The 15,495-nt window shown below is 36.9% G+C and overlaps 1 protein-coding gene across 3 annotated transcripts; it reads right to left on the minus strand.

The window, feature by feature from the left end:
- Positions 1-1,493: 1,493 nt before the first annotated feature.
- Positions 1,494-10,961, minus strand: LOC131313030 (uncharacterized). Of its 3 annotated transcripts, XM_058341089.1 has the most exons (10): positions 10,620-10,875; positions 10,394-10,490; positions 5,949-6,222; positions 5,611-5,699; positions 5,374-5,512; positions 4,504-4,578; positions 3,881-4,002; positions 3,723-3,798; positions 2,612-2,671; positions 1,494-1,973 (listed from the first exon to the last, which is right to left on the minus strand). In XM_058341089.1, the coding sequence occupies exons 3-10, from the start codon at positions 6,090-6,092 to the stop codon at positions 1,845-1,847; spliced, it is 834 nt and encodes a 277-aa protein (XP_058197072.1). In that variant the 5' UTR covers positions 6,093-6,222; positions 10,394-10,490; positions 10,620-10,875; the 3' UTR covers positions 1,494-1,844. The 3 variants fall into 3 exon arrangements, with proteins under 3 accessions (XP_058197072.1, XP_058197071.1, XP_058197070.1); XM_058341088.1 differs by lacking the exon at positions 10,394-10,490 and having other exon boundaries at positions 10,620-10,961; XM_058341087.1 differs by lacking the exon at positions 10,394-10,490 and having other exon boundaries at positions 5,949-6,219; positions 10,620-10,859.
- Positions 10,962-15,495: the final 4,534 nt, after the last annotated feature.

Raw genomic sequence — 15,495 nt, forward strand, 5'->3', positions numbered from 1 at the left:
TCCACGTATTCGGAGCATGTTATCATGATAATCCCTCTAAGTAATTTCCACGTCTCATCTCGGGTCAGGCGACTCGCCCGACCCGACTCCATTAGATATGGGCTGAGCGAACAGGGCAGGCTATATGGAACGGGTAGACCGTCGGTACAGACCACCAACATTCGTCTCAAGGTTCTTCCAATGTATTCGGGCTGCACATATTGGCAAAATTGGACATGACCCACTACAAAAAGAAAGTATCTTTTTATGTGGGACAAAGTGAGAACCACCATGGTCTCGTTAACAAATTGAGCCATTCATTTTGTAAACGAGATATACCTTCTTAGAGTGGAGTTGCAGAGACTTTTTAGAATATGCTTAAGACAAATAATATTGGTTCAAACAAATTCCGATGTTTGATCAATTAAATTTTTGCATGAATGTTGTGGACATTGATCCCTATAAATTGAACAGTTTGAATCATCTAATAAGACCGTTAGAAATTTATAATTTACATTTACATCACGTGAAGATCCCATAAGAGAATATTGATCTACTTCGTTGTGAATATTTTACTGTAGTAGTTTATTCATGAATTGTACCTGCTAAAGATAGAACTATCGGGTCAAAAGTTGGTGGCTCCATTTGTTGAAGAAAGCATTTTGAAAGTGATCAACATATTATGCAACTTTTTTCTTCTTCTTTTGAACAGAATATATTATGCAACTTGATATTGAGGAATCGCTTGGTGAAATGCTACCGCTAACTGCCTGCACTTGATCTTGTCTGGCTTTGTTTATCATTTTTGATCTTATTGTTCAATCAGAAAGCACATACAGACAGAAATGCATATATTATATTATATGAGGTCTAAAAGTATTTTGTCTGGTTACATTTTGTTCATTCAAATTATGAATACATGACAGTTGAGTCACCATCACAATCAGGTACGGAATCAAGATTCTAATGTAATTGGGACAAAATTTCATTATAAGTAAATCGGGAGGGCCAAATGAAAAAACCATATGTAAACAAAATCTGCCGAGTAAAACCAATAGTCTTTGACGATCGCAAATGATGATCTCGAAAAAACTCTAAACACTTGTAAGTTTTCACGTGAATGCGAACAAACTCCTCCGCTTGTCCTCACATGGCTTAATCTGCCTAATCACAGTGTGGGCTTAAGTAGGACTCGTTCCTCACATGGCTTAATCTCCCTAATCACAGTGTTGGCTTAAGTAGGACTCGTTAGTTGACATTGCTTATTGCCTTAACGAGGTCATTTTGCTTATTCCGTGACAGAGTAACAAAAATAGGAGAATAATAAAGTTAACCAACCAAATAATGTTAACCAAACAGACCCTTTATTCAATATATGAAATAATGTACTACGACTTGAGAATTCAACAAATACTTGAGTAGAAGGGGATCTTTAATGCTTATACCAGATGATGGAAGTCCCTGCTATATGCGAAGTAATTCCCAGCAAAACGTTTCAGAAAAAAGCAGCAATGTTCAACTCAACAAGCAGAGCAATCCAAATCTTACTCATTTTTACCTCAATGGGATTCTATTTGCTTTTTTGTGATACAGATATGGCTAAACAACCAAGGTATTGGAAGTGATACATGACGGAGAAAGGGGGGAAATCCCAGTTACATCAAAACATGAGAAAAGTGTCACCAAGGGCGTGTGCATACTGAACATTTACAACATATTGGTTTCCCTTACTTGGGGAATCAAATGACCTTCATTTCTTCCGTTTTCAGCTCTTTCACGAATCAATTTATACAGTGACGGAAAAAGATGGACACGGACACAGGACTGCACGTTAAGGCGAAGAAATTAAGCTATAATATCCTCTGTCACGGCTTCTTTGACAAAGTCTTCTTCAATCCCTTGAGAATCTTCCCAAACCAAACCAAGTTCATGGCAGCAAGCGCAGAAGGCACCACAAACACCAAAAGAAAACCGATGATGTGCATCTTGATGACCTGCCATGTCATCATTCAGAGTTTTCGTTCCACTACTAATACTTGACGACCATGCACATCCATGATTCATATAACGAACACTTTATGCACACATTAGAAGACCACTTTATGCACACATTAGAAGATGAAACTTGAATTATTTGTGTGCATTGGTGCATATGCATGTGGCGCACACAAACGTGTGTGTGTGTGTGTGTGTGAGAGAGAGAGAGAGAGAGAGAGAGAGAGAGAGAGAGACTAAATTGGAATAGAAAAAACATGCTTTGCCACTTGCTTAAAATTTTACACGCTTTACTTTGTTTTTCTTCTACAAGTAGTCAAACACTTGTGACGACGATGATAACTCCGAAAAGTTGTAACTGCTATGTGAACTTTAAAAACATTAGTGATGAAAATGTGCTAGGAACAAAATTTTAGTTGTATCCAACATAAAACTGATATATTGTATATTACAGTAGTACTGTAGTAGTATTATACCAGCATCAGATTTCAGATTACATGTATTTGTATGAAATAGAACCCTTTCATGTGATTAGAACGCTTTCTCTGTTACGGAAGGAACATTAAACGAGTATCGAAGTCGAACAGAAGAACTAGTAAGTCTGGTCATGAATTGACACGTCAAGTAGTAGAATTACCTGGTTATAGTGCAAGCGCACATGGTAAAACATGTAAACGAACAACAAAATTCTTGCAACCTGCATTCGATGATCGATTTCAGCAAGCTACTAGATGAATTAACAACTCAAACCGAAAACAAAACACAATCATAATATTACTGAGTTATTATAGGCATCCCCCACTCAAGGCAATGAAAGCAAGTTTGCCGCAACTTAATTTGGCTTCTCTTATTCAGTTCGACATTGCTACTCTGTTGCCAGAACCTTATACTCGGCAATTCGTACCATTCAAAATGGTTTAATGGGTAATCACCTAATCAGCACAAACAAAATGCATGAACTGCAATTGCTGTGAATTGTGGGCGAATCTCCGAATTGGGAACCTTTCGATTCACTGAATTTGTTTTTTTGCCCCATTTTTGCCAAAGTTGGAATAGGGTTCAAATAACTTTTTTTAAGCTCTTTAGGCTGATTATATGCCATCTTTTGCCTTAGTCTTCCCCAAATTACTCTCAAAATACACACTCAATCTCCTCTAAGCTAACATGGAACCCGCAAAATAGTCCAGGTTTATTGGGATGCGGGTCAACAACGGTTCTTATGTAAGCTGAGGATCTCATAAAGAGAGAGAAAGTTTATGTGAGAAAAAATCGGGAGGACAATGGAAAAAAGACAATAATTGACATATGCTAAAGACCTTAAAAATTTGTTTGAACCCGTTTTCTACAAGATAGCGGAAAACCAAAACACCGACGTCTCTTACAGTAGAAGCATCTTACCTATTGGACGACTTGATGATCACATCATTAAAAATACAAGTTGTTCATTTATTGTTGACTAAAATATCAGTTTGTAGCTTACATCTTTATCATCAAAATCCTTAGGTCTAGACTCTAGATAATACATCTCATAGTTCGTAGTCAAGGATCATTTCGTTTATCAATTGATTCACGCCTTGGCAACTATACATTGCTAGGAAATTTGTTTTGCAACGTGTCCTAATGTGCAAGGTCAACCTAATATGAGATGTATTATAAAGAGCTCAGATTTTCTTCATTTTAGATGGATGCCAATAGCAAGTCATATCCGTCTGAAATATACCATAATGGATATAAATCATATAACTCACCATCCAAGCAAAAAATATCACCACACCATTGATCAGATATGCAGTTGACTTCTTTAAACCAGCAGTATCAAGATACCTGCATACAACCCAAACAAGATGCCTCAAAGTCAAATAGGCAGTCTCATATACCCATGGGGCCCTCATTTGTTCAGACATACCATCTCATATTGATCTCTGGAGTCGTCACCTCAGAGATTAGGACCATGAATGTGTAAAGTTGTCCTTCCCCAGTAAACAATGCATATGCTACTGCAATCGCAGCAAGAGAGTGATGCACAATCTGAAATCGAAGTGGTACAATCGTATCAGTGACATTGACAAGACTTTAAATACCATTATACATGCTCTATCATCAACTTTGTTTCAGTGCTCAACTACTCTAAACTCTAAACCACACGGTAGATCTAAAAATCCCCAATTGCACCAAATATATAATCTGCAGATTCAAATTTCAGCATATTTCCGGGTAGTAACCGGAATTAGAGGAACGATGCTTTCAACTTATAAAGGGTTCTTGAATACTTGAATCTTTGAATGCTATTCCAGAGTTTAAGGTCAAAAGTGGCCTTCACCATGTTTGTGTAATCTGATTTGAAAAGCTTATTATCAATCAGTAAAACAAGGGTGACCAGACGGATCTGGAATATGGTAAACATGAACTATACATCTCAAAGTTGCATTGTCATAGAGAACACTTAATAAGCTAGATTTTGAACTATGGGCTGAAAGAAAATAAGAAATGCTAAGCTTGATCATCTCCCATCCTTGACAGGATACTTACATACTCTACTCCACCCAGAGAAGGATACAACCAAAAAATCATTCCAAGATCCGCAACGAAGTATCCTACGGAAACCTGTCAAAAGTCACATTGAAACTATTACCAGGAAGGTTTCTCGTGCTAGAAAAAAACACAAAATTAATCAAAAGGTAAACCTAAGAATTCCAACAGAAAATTACAAGAACGAAGAACATTACGCGGCATAATCAAGCCTAAAAAATGGCAAAAGCAGTTGCGCCTCTGCAATTATTATTTTGCAGTTTTGGGGGTGTCGGTTATCGCGCAACCTCCTTTTAGGTCTGTCTTCATGCAGTGGGCTGATACTTTGTTGTTTATTTTTGTTCACAGTGAGTTGGAATGGGTTTGGCTCTGATACCATACAAAAACTATTTGACGAGGAGGAAAAAATAAACCACCAGGAACAAGAGCAGGTGCCCAAAAAGTGCCTCGCCAAAGAATCACGTGGGAATCAAGAGCTCATCTTGAATGAGATATTTTAACGTGGAAATGCTATTATTGGTGCAAAAATACAAATTTAAATTGTTCCGCTTGTACCTCCTTTTAACTGGAAGATTGAGGCATAAATTATTATTGCAATATGACATGGTACATATTAATTTGCTTTACTACAGAGGAAGTACAAGGAGGAAGGGGGGGGTGGTTGCGGGTAGCGGCGTTAAGCAGAGAGCAAAGCATTTATATTTCTCTGTGTCATAGGTTTCTCCTTCTCATTGACGATATCCAGCCTTCCTAATATTAGTATCTTTCCAGCATTTACCCAAAATTAAAAATTAACGGCAGGTACAGACAGGTGGTTCTTTCGTAATCAAATGAGGATTGACAGGAAAAAAGAAAGAGAAAAATGCTTACTCCCAATGCAAAAGTTGATAGCTGTGAGCTTCGGAATGTCATAAGGCCAGCATGTTCATGGTCAGTAAAGAGATCTGACCAGAACACAAAGTACAATGACAAAGTTGCAATAAAAATTGCATGAATAGTGGAGACAGCACTGCAAGATTATTCAAGAGAAACATACATAAGATCGTCAAAATAGTATAGTCAACTGGTCAATAGACAACTAAATAAACATTAGGATTATGCATTTACCGATTGTTCCACTCCATCCGCTGTACTTTAGTAAGTGTAGAATACGTGTCGAAGTAAAGTGCGCTGACTAATTGCGAAAGATCAAATAACTGTGAGGGAAAACTAAATTAGAGGACAAAAGTACAAAAAAACTGCTTTTGCTAACTACTTTTATGTTATATAAATGTGTACGTCACACAATTCGGTTGAATCTTAAGAAAGCAATTAAGAAAGAAACTGAAACAAAAGAAAACAATCCTATGCATCACAAACATATTATGATTCCAATATACGCAGAGATACTCATCCATTTTTTCCAAAGGGCTACTGATCAAAAAGAAAGATGGTTAGGCCATTACCATTTTGCAGACGAATATGCCCCCAAGGACAGATGTATAAGGAAGGAAAGGATCTGAAAGTAAATAGTTCTTAACCAGCACCTCGGCCTGATTTTGGTACGATTTTAGTCCCATGACCGTCTTTCTAGGAGCTGCCATCGTCATGTACTTCTTGAACCATATGATATTTTTTGTCACTACTATCAACCCAGCAAACTGGAAACAAATTTCCAGGAAAGAAGCTCCCTTATATGGCCGCTTCTATTCGAAATGTAATGGAGATCTTTGGCGCCTTCTGTATTTGCATTGCCGACAAAAGTATAGTGATATCAATAACTATCTGAAAATACCAACACAATATACCAGTTCTTGAAGAAGGTGTGCTATAAGCTGCTATTAAATCGATAAATAACATGCCTACACATTTTCCACATAACAATTAAACAATTAATCCCATCCATATAAAACAAATAACTTGTCTAAAATTGTTTGAGAAAAACCAAAAAAGATTGGGTGCAAAGTGGAAATGGTGTTTTTGTATCTATGCTACCTCTATGTGGATGCAATGATACGTTTATAGTAGTGTTTCCTTCATGCTCCGTTAAGTTAACACACACAAAAGCATAGTCAATTTGATTGTGGAAAAACTGGAAGGGAAAAGAAAAAACATTTAGAATCTTGTAACAGCTATTCCAAGTTCCTAAATCTAAATAATTTCTATATTCACCTAATTTCATGACATTCAAGCAATGGACAGGAATCAGCACGAAAAGTACAGAGTATAATGATGTGGTCCATACAAAGAGGTCACGGGAATTTGGCGATTTTACATGGTTGGAAGTTATGGCCTTATGGACTAGATGGCTCTAAGGCCTATTCACCTACTTTCATGACATTCAAGCCATGGACAGGAATCAGCACGAAAAGTACAGAGTATAATGATGCGGTCCATACAAAGAGGTCACGGGAATTTGGCGATTTTACATGGTTGGAAGTTATGGCCTTATGGACTAGATGGCTCTAAGGCCCAAGCCTTAATTTGGCACATGTGGGATGAATAAGGCCAACTTGGGATATTGGCCAGACATGGGTTGGATTCTTAGAAGTGTCTTTTGGGATCTAGTCAAGTCAAAATGTCTCTTTAAATTCTAGTCAAAGTCTTTACATTCAATTAGTTGATCAAAGAGTCATTAAGTTTTTTCATGTCATTAATGCAGTCAAAGAGTCTATGTACAATGTGTCTAAAGTTGATAGAAGATTATTTAATTTGGGAAGTTCTAGAGTCAAGTTGAAATGGGTATAAATAAGATTGTAAGCCTTATGGCAAATCATGATGAGTGATAATAAAATTGAGTAGCTTTCAAGCTATTAGATTGCGTGATGCTATTTTTTCTTTGGTGTGATGCTAAAGAGACCCTAGATGTGATGCATTGGGTTTTCTAGGTGTGATGCCTAGACCTATCTTCCTAAAATCCCATCTTCTCTTTCTACTGTTCACCAACACTGTTCACAGTTCCAAAACATTCACTTCTCTTCGTGTTTGAGCATATCCTTGGCCCCGTTTAAATCCCATCCTACATAAGTATACCTTGGATCATAATTAGAAATATAAAAGTGCATATTGTACTTCTAAGTTTTTTTCCGTGGTCCTATCAGACATTAATAGGAGAAGCAAATAAAGGAGCCTTTCCATAGGGGTTTAATATACAATTTTTTACGTTTTGTTGGGGCCATATGTGTATTACTTCAAATATTTTAGGTTAATATGATGTGCATGAGGTATATATGATGCTTGTTTGTATATATTGATGCTTCATGCTTCTACATATAAGTTGTATAACTACGCTCCACTGGCATAAAAATTCCATTTTTCTTAGAAATCCCATTTCTTCGTGTACGTGTTCCTATCCGTGCAACATAAGTGGTGGGACTAGATTGGATTTGGACTCTCTCTCCATATTTCCTCTCTTCATATCATCTAGAGGTTTGAATAGGTAGCTGCCAACACATTAATGAATGGATCGGACGGCTCTAATAAAACCACAAAGGCCAGCCAATGATATTAAGAAGCAACGATGTCGTTTCAAGCTCAAACCACTTTAATACTAAGTTAACGTCCTCTTGGCTGGCATTTAGGGATGAAATCTGTGATCTCTCTCTTCCCCCAATTGGTCCTGCAACGGAGGCCACCAATCTCATTTATGGATGTGGATATTTATCTAACATGCAAATTCCATCCAACAAAATTTTACCCAAGTCTGAGAATGAACTCTTGAAGAAATTTCTTCATTTTTTTGAGAATATGGAGAAATTACTGAAATGTGCCATAATGCCATCTAACTGATTTTTGCACTGCTAAACAATTGAAATCACAAAGAAACCGTAACAGTCTACAATGTAGGAATAGCCCAGAAACGGTCATTGCGGTCAATGCCCTAATCTGTTTTCTAAGACAGAGACCTTAAATTCCCAGTTGAGAACCCAAGGCGAGTTGGAACAGAACAAATAGACTAGTCGTTGCCCAATGATTTTCAAAGCAATCAATCTATCAAGCCCAAAATTAATATTTCCAGTCAATCAATTTGAGATAACTCCAAGAATTCCAACAGAGAAAATTATCAAAAGTGGGTATAGGGCCAAAGTTTCTCTTCCTACCAATATTCAACCTTTTCAAACCACAAATCTTTTTGAAATGAGTGGTGAACCCACTTGGAATTGATGTCCCATGTAGGAAATCAGTGGTAGAGAAAGAGAGAGAGCCAACTAGTGGCGGAGTCAGGATTTTAACCCCGGGGGGGCCGGCTTAGTAGACATATATTGTTTATTGGAACGTATACTAATTATATCATAAGGTTTTTGCTTTCCAATTCATTACATTTGTACATTAAAATGATTTTTTAGGCTACATCAACTATCACATGCTTATTTTTTTATTTATGAAAGAAATTGAGAAATGAGAATGTAAAATAACCAATTTTTTATCAAATCGAACCAAAATTATTGCGATTAAAAGAAGCTATACACGAATAATTATCAAAAATATTCAAAATCAGGTACATACAAAATAAAAAATTTAAAACTCGGACGCTCGGGGAACTAGGGGGCCCAGCCCCGCAACATAGCTCCGCCCCTGGAGCCAACTACTATTTCCGCCATCACTGATGAACTCACCGATGAACCCATTTCAAAATGAGAAATTTATAGAAATGATCCTCCTAGTTCATCCGAGTCTTATTTTCATCCTCCAAGTATCAATTGCAACTCTTTTGACCTTCAAGTTTAGTTTTCGTACCAAGTTGGTCCAATTGATAATGCCTGCCAGTCAAACTAGATAGAAAAAATCAGATTGAGGGTAGAAGTTATCGATTGAACCAACTTGGTACGAACTGCAACGTCCAAATTGCCATCAATCTGATTTTTTCCGTTCAGTTTGGCTGACAGAAGTTATCAATTGGACCAATTTAGTACGAAAACCAAACTTGAAGGTGAAAAGAGTTGTAATTGATACTTGAAGAACGAAAATGAGACTCGGATGAAACTAGGAGGACCATTTATATAAATTTCCCTTTCAAAATGGAGCACACATGCAGGAAATTCCGGGGGGGGGGGGGGGGGGGGTTCAGAGAGAGAGATAGAGACAATTAATATTTCCAAATCACTGATGAACCTATTTCAAAATTGTTAACTTGGTTTCATCCCTAACCGGTAGCAATTTGGCGTCGAGATGGGTTACATGTTTAATGACATTGTCCAACTAAATATTTTGGCTTGTGCGTGCGTGGCTGTCTTATGGCTGTTCGATACCTTCACTAGTGATGGGAGCTTGTTGTGCAAACTTTCACAGGATTTGGAGAGGGAAAAAAATGAATTAGAGGATCCGGATCCGGACTAGCTTATCCCATCCTCCGCATCATAGTAGCAAATCCCCACATGGGGGGAATAACCGAGGCCATAGTCTAATTTTCCCCCAATCAACGAACTAATCCTGTGCCACAAGAAGGGGATAATTACAAATGTGGACATTTAGCCTACGTCAAGGCCGAATCTATCCGGTGGCGTACCCATTCTAAGATCCCTAGAGTTTTACACGCATTAGGAGCTTTGCCTATCCGCAGTCAAAGATCCCAGTAGGCAATTTTCTAAAAGGCACTTGGACAACCCTACGATGACTCTCCAAATTAACGACAATTGACAAAACTGCTCTACAAACTAACCAAGAACTATCAGATCACCATAGATTCAAAAAAGCAGTTATATTATAGACAAGAACCTTACTTCAAATAACAAAGAAGTATGAACTTTCGGATTCTAAAGGAGACGCAAACAACAGATACAGTCTAAATAGCTATTAGCGAATTTATGTGGTCATTTTCAACATACACACCCAACGGATATGCAAACAATTCATAGCATACATATCCAAGAAAAAAAACATACTAACAAAAAACCACACTCTACGTAATTACCACATTTACTGAAAATCCATAAATTGGTTATAGTGCTCTAATATTAAGATCCAATGACACCAATAGCCGGTCAGCACCAGCTTCAAAGGAATTAGCCCTAACATTCCAAAAAACATGAAAATACTCCTCAATCATGGAGATCAGAGCCAATACCCAAACAAATATAATGTCAAAATTTAAGACAACGGAAAAAAAAAAAAAACCCACAATCAGATCGAAGGCTTACCTGAAACCAGAATGTACGGAAATCTGAAGAAGAACCCAGTTAGATTGACACCAAAATTGCGAGATCAACAGGGATGCATAAACCCACCAACCCAAGGCTACAAAGCAAATGGACCAAATGGTTTTTTCTTTAAGGAAATGCAGAGAACCAAACGCAATCAAATACTAAAAGCAACAAAAACCCACAACAACCCACGACCGATAATCAATGAGTATGCGATTGGGGGTGGGGGGGGGGGGGGTTATCTGGAAGCTAAGCCATGAATGAACGAAATGAAAATTGTTAGATGAAAGGACGAGCGGCCCAGGTGCACCTGAGGTTGAGACTGGGTGATATGTGTAAGACTCGAGGATCTTTTGGGTATTTTAGCCTTTAAGGGGGGATCAGCAGCTCCTCCTGAGCAAACATACACCGTTATTTTGGTCTACCTCAATAACTAGAATCATTTATTTCGGAAAATGATTAAATAACGTTTTCCTCGACAAAAATGTACGACGAGAATGATTTAAAACTAAATTATTACCATTATTCTCCTAATAAAATGTGTTCAGATTTATCTATGACTAGCATAATTCTTTGGATAAATTTTATTGATAGATCTTAGTATGAATTTAAGTGATTTTCAAAATAAGTTCATGTTAGCCCTAACAAAACGGTCTAATTGTAAAACATCTCTATAGGCAGTCGTATTGACAATTTTAAGGAGGAATTATTTTTCCCTTCATATCATTTTCATATTCTATTGACCAATACGGAACGAATATAAATATCTCAAGGAGTAAAAAATAGCCTTGGGCTTGGTTGGGTCAACTTGGGTTTTGAGATTCCTTAACTTGGGTTTTGAGATTCCTTGCCGGATCCCTGATGCAATCCAACTTGGGTTGGTAATTGCAGTCAATGGTGTAAATGATTTTATAATATGCCAAAAAATAAGAACATGGGGTGCATGAAAATTTTGTTAGTACATTTCTTGGACTGAAACTAGATCAACAGCAGTTGTATTGATTAAAAAATCCTACCATATATAAGGCACAACTGCTTGAAGTGTTAATTCAATGAGTACTGCTAGGTGTACCGACCATTTTTGGACCGAAACCGTACCGACGGCCGCGCGCGGCCGTCTCCGGCCACCGGACGGCCGATCCGAGCCGTCCAAAAATTTAAAAAAAAAAAACCGAGGGGCCCCACGCGGGAATTAACGTCATCCGATGTGTGTAGGGTGCTTGATCTAAACACCCTATTTTTCGTGTATACATATATACACGAAAAATAGGGTGTTTAGATCAAGCACCCTACACACATCGGATGACGTTAATTCCCGCGTGGGGCCCCTCGGTTTTTTTTTTTTAAATTTTTGGACGGCTCGGATCGGCCGTCCGGTGGCCGGAGACGGCCGCGCGCGGCCGTCGGTACGGTTTCGGTCCAAAAATGGTCGGTACACATAGGATTTTCGTAATTCAATTGTCAACAGCAAAGGTTCTACTGGCAATAGAAGTTGCTATTTTTGTTTTTCAACAAGGGGCAAAAAGCACGTTAAAGTCGTGCCCGTTGCTTTTGGTGGCTAGAATTGTAATTGGCGGATATATATTCAATAATTAACATCAATGTACATATCAGTTCAAAGGTTTATAATTACAGACTTGATGGAAACATTCAAATGAGCTACTAACGATTACATGCCATTGGTTTCAGGTAAATGGACATTGATGGAACTCATCTGCAAAAACTGTTCATCGTGGTAGTGATGGGTTCATATTAGGGATGGCAAATGGGCGGGTTTGGGCAAAAATGGGCTAGTTGCAAGTGGGTTGGGTCTTTAATGGGTCATTGACCCATTTAGACCTATTAATTATGAGTCTAATTACCCATACCCAGCCCAATTCATTTATTTAAAAGCAAACCCAACCCTCCTATTAACCCAATTACATACTCTATACTAAAATTAAAATTGACTAAAATATCAATGTATACTAAAATGACTATATTACCCCTATAAATTTAAATGACTAATGCTTTGTTCTCTCCACAACTTAAAAAGCATTTTTTAAGAAATTCCCCATAGATTCCTCATATTTCCAATATTTCTCTCTCTCCACTTATTACCCCTACTATTTTTCAAAAAAAATTTCAAATCTCAATCCAAACATAGCATAAAATTACCATACTATCCCTCTACTACTAAAATGACCAAATTACCCCTGTACACTTAATTTTTCCGATACGTAGCGGAAGTAGCATGTCGTTAGCTACCATGAATTTTTTTAGAACGCCTAAAGCAACTATATAGGAAGCGATCTAAAAATTGGATAAAAAACGATTCATCACGGAAATCAACCGATAGGGGTGAATTCTTGCTAGTGCCGTAATAACGGGGTGCAACTATACCGGATGACGGAGAAATCGCTACGTAGCTACCAATAATTAAATCCTTGGCTATATATGTCTCAAGTTTTAACCCTTATTTGTATTTACGTTTTCACTTACTGTAGTATTTTATTTATGTGCCACTCGTGCATGTCAAGTTCAAAAACCCGACAGTTTGTCGCTGAACCAAAATCGAAGCCGAAGCTCAATTAGTTCTGTTCTACAAGAGGGTAATTTAGTTAAATAATTAGACAAGAATATGTATTAATTAATGAAATAGATTATTATTATTTGGAAATAATTAAGGTTAGGGGGTTCAAAAATCAAAGTAAGTAAAATGTGTATGAGTTTCGATAAAGATAGTTGAAGCTATCTTTGGTGTGGTTAGACAAAAAAAGACAGTTGTTTGATACTTTTTTTCTTTCGTTTTTTTTTCTTTTGACACAAGTTTTTTTTACCTTTTTAACTCCTTTCGTCGAGACAAATGATTGATCCAAAAAATATAACGAAATTTAACTAAAATTCAAAATAGACGAACAAAGCAGACAAAACGAAGAAAAAAAATAAGTTTACAGGAACCCACTCTTAGTGCCAACTCAGGTTGCATTCTTGTGAACTTTTTTGTCCATAATTTTTTTCGGTATTTTTTATTTTTCGTAACTGTTTGGACGATCAGGATTGAAAACTAATTTTTACCGGTCAATCTCAACCATTGATTGCGTGAATAGACGGGCAAGATTGTGCAGAGCTGCGTGAAAAACTTATTCACGGCTCCTCCGTGATTAAATTTCTATCATCCGATATTATCCTTCTATTAGCTGAGCACTCTTGTTGCCACATATAGTTTTTTTTTATCAACACGCTACATACCCAAATTATATCAGTTTAATTATATATAGTGTATTCCATAAGATTCCCTTTCACCTCTTCTTTTTCCCGACTTACGAAATTTTCTATTAATACTGGAAACAGTAGTAAAAATGCATTACAAATTGATCTTGTACGCATTTGTTAGCATTACAAACCTGTTGTTCTACTATTTTTTTGTTGGATTATGTTAATGACTTATTGGGTCATTTTAGTTGACCCAATTAAGACCCAATAAGACTCAATTAATAAATAGATAATTAGAGGCCGGTCCTAGTTTTTGGGCTTGGTTTGATCCCAACCCAGAATATTATTCCCAAGCTTGCATAGGCTCGGATATGTTATCTTATGACTTTTTTGTCCATTTTAGTCCGCATCGTCAACTCAATCTCATCATTCCTCCTCCCTCTCCCTCTCCCTCTGAAGATGATAAACCTCATCTCTCTCTCTCTCCATCATCGATCTGTATTCTATTGAATTGATGCAATAGGATAAAGAGATTTTTCATTATCAAATCAATAGTACCATTGATATGATTTAGATCAAGAAAGTTGCATACCTTTTGCGTGCTTTGAGGACTCGTCCGGCCATCCAGATGTTAAGGAAGCAGTAGAGGACGAGGGTAAGGATCACGTATCCGTATTCTCCGGGAATCAACTCCACTTCGATCGTCTTCTCCGATTCCGATCGACTGTTAGATCCGTTTCAATTCAATTTCACAAACTGTACGTAGTTCATCATCGCTTTGCCCATGGTTCTTGTCGGAGCATGAACATGAAGACGACGTACGAGATGGAGGCCCACTGGTATTTCTCGGATCTAATTTTAGAACCCAAATTTTTTGAGATTCGAATTTTAGAACACAAATTTTTTGAGATCCACGCAGGAGACGCCAGAGCAAGGGTAGAAATCTTTGCTGATTAGATATTTTGTTGAATGTCAGTCGATTTTTTTGTTGAATGCTAGGCCATCCATCAATGGCAGTCAATTTTTTGTAGATTTTTTTTTGTTAAATGTCAAATTTATGTATTTTCAACCTCTCATATTTGATTTTGATTTTTTTTTGGTTCAATTTTTGTTTGTGTGTATTTTTTAAGAGAATTGTATATTTTTCTATGAGAACTGTGTATTTTCTATGAGAACTGTGTATTTTCTATGAGAACTATATATTGTCCATAAGAATTGTGTATTTGTCTATGAGAACTGTGTATTTTTCTATGAAAATCGTGTATTGTCCATGAGAACTGTGTATTTTTCTTTGAAAATTGTTTATGAGAATTATGTATTTTCTATTAGAACTGTGTATTATCCATGAGAACTGTCTATGAGAAGTGTATTTTTCTATGAGAACTATGTATTTTCTATGAGAAGTATGTATTTTAGTGTGTGGTGAAACTATGTAAACAAGTGTATTTTCTATGAGAAGTGTGTATTTTTCTACAAGACTTGACAGTTAAAAATTCAATTCTAAATCAATTTATTTTCTATGTGAACTATTACTTTTTTTACTTTGATTACTTTTTTGAAGACATGACGGTGAGAACATTTATAACTATATTTGATTTGATTACCTTTTTATTTTTGTTCAATTTTTATTCGTGGGTATATTTTCTATGAGAACTGTTCATTTTTCTATGAGAACTGT

Source organism: Rhododendron vialii, chromosome 13a, assembly GCF_030253575.1.
Source record: "Rhododendron vialii isolate Sample 1 chromosome 13a, ASM3025357v1".
Taxonomy (NCBI): domain Eukaryota; kingdom Viridiplantae; phylum Streptophyta; class Magnoliopsida; order Ericales; family Ericaceae; genus Rhododendron; species Rhododendron vialii.